Source organism: Octopus bimaculoides, chromosome 19 (assembly GCF_001194135.2).
Source record: "Octopus bimaculoides isolate UCB-OBI-ISO-001 chromosome 19, ASM119413v2, whole genome shotgun sequence".
Taxonomy (NCBI): domain Eukaryota; kingdom Metazoa; phylum Mollusca; class Cephalopoda; order Octopoda; family Octopodidae; genus Octopus; species Octopus bimaculoides.
Genome location: NC_068999.1, coordinates 45,342,828 through 45,348,361, shown reverse-complemented (window position 1 = coordinate 45,348,361; position 5,534 = coordinate 45,342,828). Strand labels below are relative to the sequence as shown.

Genomic DNA, 5,534 nt, shown 5'->3' with positions numbered 1-5,534 from the left:
TGTTAAAAGCAATATTGTAACTTGAGAAGGTCACGTTGCCAATAAACACACACACACACACATACGATGTTTTTAAGTTGTTTGCCAAAATTTTGATGTAAAACTGCATGTTAAAAGCAATATTGTAACTTGAGAAGGTCACGTTGCCAATAAACACACACACACACACACTCGTAATTCACTTCATGGAAAATTTTTGAATCGCTGAAAATGTCACAGCTGTATGATGGAAATATTTATGACTGACTAATTAATTATACAAGTAAAACTGTGTATTCATTAACAGTATTATGACCCTAACGAAGTACCAAATTGCAAAAGTAATTTATGTCATCATTTATTTTGAAACAATTTTTCTTTTATCAGCCTAGAAGCAACAATGTCCTCAGTAATTTTAAAGTGGGTTTTGATGTGCATATTTTGCAGCCCAGGTAAAATATATATATTTTTTTAAATATATATATACGTGCATATGTATTTGTGAGCATGGGTGTGAGTATGTGTGTGTATGATTGTGTGTGCATGTGTTTGTAGTTGTGTGTGTGTGTGTGTGTGTGCTTGTGTATGTATGTTTGTGTGTGTGTGTGTGTGTTTGTCTGTGTATGTGTGGTGTGTGTGCATGCATGTGTATGTGTATTTGTGTGTGTGTGTAAGTGTGTGTGTTTGTGTATGTGTGGTGTGTGTTTGTGTGTGTGTGTGTGTGTGTGTGCTTATGTGAGTATGTGTGTGCATGTGTATGTATGTGTGTGTTTGTGTATGTGTGGTGTGTGTTTGTGTGTGTATGTGTGTGTGTTTGTGTATGTGCATTTGTGTGTACATGTGTATGTGTGCGCATGTGTATGTATGTTTGTGTGTGGGTGTGTACGTGTGTGTGAGTGTGTATGTGTGGTGTGTATGTGTGTGCAAGTGTTTGTGTGTATGTGTGCGCATATGTATGTTTGTGTGTACGTGTGTGTGTTTGTGTTTGTGTGTATATCAAAGAACTAAGTGTTTTCACATTTTATTCTACAGTGTTGTCTACAGAGAAATGGAGTCTTGCCGTAAACACAGGGACTCATGCAGATGCCAAAACAGACGGAAATGTATATTTCCAGTTGCAAGGAGACATCCAAGACTCACAGCTCTATAACTTAGATGGGCCTGGTAACGATTTTGAAAATGGGGAAACTAATGTTTTTCAACTTGAAACTCCATTTCTTGGCCATCTGCAATTTGTGAAAATGTCTTATAAGTCTCAAGATAAATGGTTCTTGGAAAAGGTTAGGATTAATCTTTTTCATATTTTTATTAATCGTTTTATTCTTTTATTCCTTTATTCCATTACTTATTTCACTCATTTGACTGTGGCCATGCTGGAACACAACCTTAAGGAGTTTTAGTTGAAGAAATCAACCCCCATCTCCTCCCTGGGACTTATTCTTTGTAAGCCTAGTACTTATGCTATCGGTCTCTTTTTGCCAAACTGCTAAGTTACGGGGAAGTAAGCACACCAACATCAATTGTCAAGCGATGGTGGAGGGGACAAACAGCGACACAAAGACACTGACATAAGTACACACATACACACACACACACACACACACACACATACACATACATGACAGGCTTCTTTCAGTTTCTGTCTACCAAATCCACTCACAAGGCTTTGGTCGGCCCAAGGCTATAGTAGAAGACGGTGGCCCAAGGTGCCATGCAGTGGGACTGAACCCAGAACCATGTGATTGGGAAGCAAGCGCCTATGTTTTTTTATTTCATTTTACTTATTAGTTTTAGTGATGTTCTGAAACATTGGAATTAGTGAAAAAAATCGAAAATTGGTTCTGTTGTTATTTGGCAAATTCTTGACCATTGAAACTTGTATGGCAAAACTGAAGGTAAACGTAAATGTGGCACTCGGTCGCTTACGATGTCGAGGGTTCCAGTTGATCCGATCAACAGAATAGTCTGCTCGTGAAATTAATGTGCAAGTGGCTGAGCACTCCACAGACACGTGTACCCTTGACATAGTTCTCAGGGAGATTCAGCATGACACAGAGTGTGACAAGGCTGGCCCCTTTGAATTACAGGTACAACAGAAACAGGAAGAAAGAGTGAGAGAAAGTTGTGGTGGAAGAATACAGCAGGGTTCACCACCCCCCTGCTGGAGCCTCGTAGAGCTTTTAGGTGTTTTTGCTCAATAAACACTCACAACGCCCGGTCATGGAATCAAAACTGCGATCCTACGACTGCAGATCTGCTGCCCTAACCACTGGGCCATTGCGCCTCCACAAAACTGAAGGTATTCAAGTGTTGTATAGTCATGTACACCATTTAACTCTTTTGATACCAAGCTAATCAAGACCATCCCTGATTCTGTTAAAAATTTCCAGTGGGTCTCATGAGGTTAATGACTACTGACTGAGGCCTTCGGTGATATGTTGTGCTTGAGGAGACATGTCAAGCCAAGTGAAATTCTAGTCATGGATGATGCTGGTGTCACATAACTGACACCTTACTGGTGGCATGTAAAAAGCCCCATTTAAGTGCCAGGCCTCACGGAGGCAATGTGGCTAATGCTAGTGTCATGTAACTGGCACCCGTGTCAGTGGCGCATAAAAGCACCTAGTTAATGTTTTTGAAATTTCAACAAAGGAGCCTTGGATCTAGATTAGAAACCAGCTCTTTCACTATGGACAAGAAATTTTGAAATAGAACTAAAGAATAACATACATGAATGCATACATACATGCATACATAAGTAGATACAAACATACATACATACATACATACCATTTTGTAAAATTAATAGATATATTTAATTTCACAAATAATATGCAGATGAAAGAGAAAGTATTTCATTTGTGTCTTTCTTTCGTTTTAGATGATTCTTACAAATCTGATTACAAACGGAATATGTAGATTTCAGTTCAATAATTGGTTTCCTGAGAGCTATTCTTGGAATGCAAGCGGTAAGATTTTCACTATGTCCTAATGAGATTTCATGTATCAATCTGTTTGTTATTGACTCACCTTAGACCATCTCTGCTTTTGTGATATTAAATCCACCTGCTTTTTTATGTTTCATATTTAAATTCAAACATTACATTGATGTTTTATTTAAGAACAATTTGTTATGTTTGAGTACCAGTTAAACTTTGAATCACCCAAATTATCAATATGCAGAAAAAATATTGACTGGAAATTTTGAAATTTTAATTGTCATCATCATCATCATCATCATCATCATCATCATCATCATCATTATCGTTTAACATCCGTTTTCCATGCTGGCATGGGTTGGACGGTTTGACTGAGGTCTGGAAAGCCAGCGGCTGCACCAGGCTCCAATCTGATCTGGCAATGTTTCTACAGCTGGATGCTCTTCCTAACGCCAACCACTCCAAGAGTATAGTGGGTGCTTTTTACATGCCACTGGTACAGGAGCCATTCAGGCTGGCCTGGCATATCGATCACATTTGTATGGTGCTTTTTATGTGCCACTGGCAAGGGAGCCAGTCAGAGGGCACTGGCATTATTATATTATATTTCATAATTGTATTTCATAATTATATTTCATAAATTATATTTTCTAAATTATATTTTTCTATTTAGATCTAGAATGTGCGTCTGTTTTGAGATCCTCTAGTTCTTCAGTTATGACCAGCAGAACAATAGAATTGACCAGTTCTTTGGGATTACAAATGGTACAAACATCTCCCACCTATTTTTACCAAACGTCTAGAACTTTGATTGAGTCCTCGGGACAAAAATCACAAGCCATACTACATCCGTCAACCGAACTACATCCGTCACCATCAATGAATGAACATCAAACACTGACTGCATCAGAAGAACTGAAAAGATCATTCGCACACAACCCTGTTATCTCCTTAACAGCATCACAAGACATGCAAATAACATCTGAACCGGATATGTCTCAAACTTCAAGACCTCTGCTATTTACCACAGAAACTTCCACCAACCCATTAGGATCCTTTCAAGTGGAGCAAACAACAACAAGACTAGGAGGGATACTAAGTTCTGCTTATGTACTTTCGACAAATAGGATTTCAGAATCATTCTCCCATACCCCTGTGTCTTCCACCCAAGAATTGGTTTCTAGTAGCAAACTGTGTATTCCATGGATACAGGTTATCGAGAATGGCGCTCCCTCCATGGAAAACAGTTCGTGTGTCTGTCGTTTGATGAATTCTTCATCACTGTCAAAGGAAGCCAAGATTAGACAATTAATTAAAGAACTGACAGTTGATCCGAAATCATTGTCTAAGTATAAAAGGAAGAAGATAAGCGCTCCTGACCACAGGGTTTCAGCTCAGGCCATAGGGTATGTCGGGGTGGTTACATTAGTTGCACCTTTCGCTTTGATTGTTATACTTGATCTCATGACTTTCACGAAATATTACCTGGGAAACTAAGACCTAAGATATCTCTACACTATAAAAAAAAAAACAAGAAACGAGCAAAGGGAGATAACTCAAAGTGGTCAGTGGCATGCATTTGAAAAGCTAGGCAAATACATGTGTGCTAAATACTGTACAATATATAAATTCTTGATTTATTAAAATTATCTCCACCTCTAGAGAATGCAACATAATTATCAACTGACAATTATCTCCCCTTCCAGTTAGGAAGGGGAGATAATCTCTAGAATCAAGACTTCCTAAATTGACTTTCTATTAAAGCAAAATTGTAAATAAGCAGACAGAAACTGGAAGAAGCCCTTCATACACACACACACACATACACACACATATGCACTTATATAAATGTACATATATATATGGGAGAATGTACGAAAACAAACAACAACAAACGAGGACAGGTGGTGTAAACAACAAAAGGATGTATTAGTTTGACGCTCGGGAATATATTGTTTTCCTATATATCATCTATATTAGTAATAACACAGATGGGCTAAAGTTCACTACAGCTGTTTCATATATTTTTATTGATATTTTGCAGAAGTAACAGAGGGTCAAACTCTCTGAGCCATTCTGTTACTTCTGCTAAATATTAATAAAAATATACATACATTCATATTTTAAGTTTTATTTTACCTCTTTATGTCAACATACCTGTATATTTATATATATCGTTGTATGGAATAAAGACTAATACCAAATCCATCTTCTGTTTCCTTAATCGATTATTATTATTATTATTATTATTATTATATATATATATATATAATTATATATATCTATGGGGATAATCGAAATTCCTCCCTCTGTGCAACTTCTGTAGATGTTTCTTCATTGAAGTGTCTGCCTGCATGCGTTCCTTAATGCGTACATATATATATATATATCATCATCCTTTAACGTCCGCTTTCCATGCTAGCATGGGTTGGACGGTTTGACTGAGGACTGATGAAACCAGATGGCTACACCAGGCTCCAATCTGATTTGGCAGAGTTTCTACAGCTGGATGCCCTTCCTAACGCCAACCACTCAGAGAGTGTAGTGGGTGCTTTTACGTGTCACCCGCACGAGGGCCAATCAGGTGGTACTGGCAACGGCCAAGTTCAATATATA

General features: G+C 37.9%; 1 protein-coding gene across 1 annotated transcript in view; it reads left to right on the top strand.

Annotated features, from left to right (window-relative positions):
- The window catches only part of LOC106882958 (uro-adherence factor A), a 62,389-nt gene extending 57,273 nt beyond the window's left edge, over positions 1 to 5,116 (top strand). The window contains exons 2-5 of the mRNA XM_052974820.1: positions 367 to 431; positions 1,012 to 1,259; positions 2,861 to 2,948; positions 3,592 to 5,116. Of these exons, the coding sequence (XP_052830780.1) occupies positions 380 to 431; positions 1,012 to 1,259; positions 2,861 to 2,948; positions 3,592 to 4,415 (1,212 nt within the window). The 5' untranslated portion in view covers positions 367 to 379 and the 3' untranslated portion in view covers positions 4,416 to 5,116. The remainder of the gene's footprint in view (positions 1 to 366; positions 432 to 1,011; positions 1,260 to 2,860; positions 2,949 to 3,591) is intronic.
- The last annotated feature ends 418 nt before the right edge of the window (positions 5,117 to 5,534 follow it).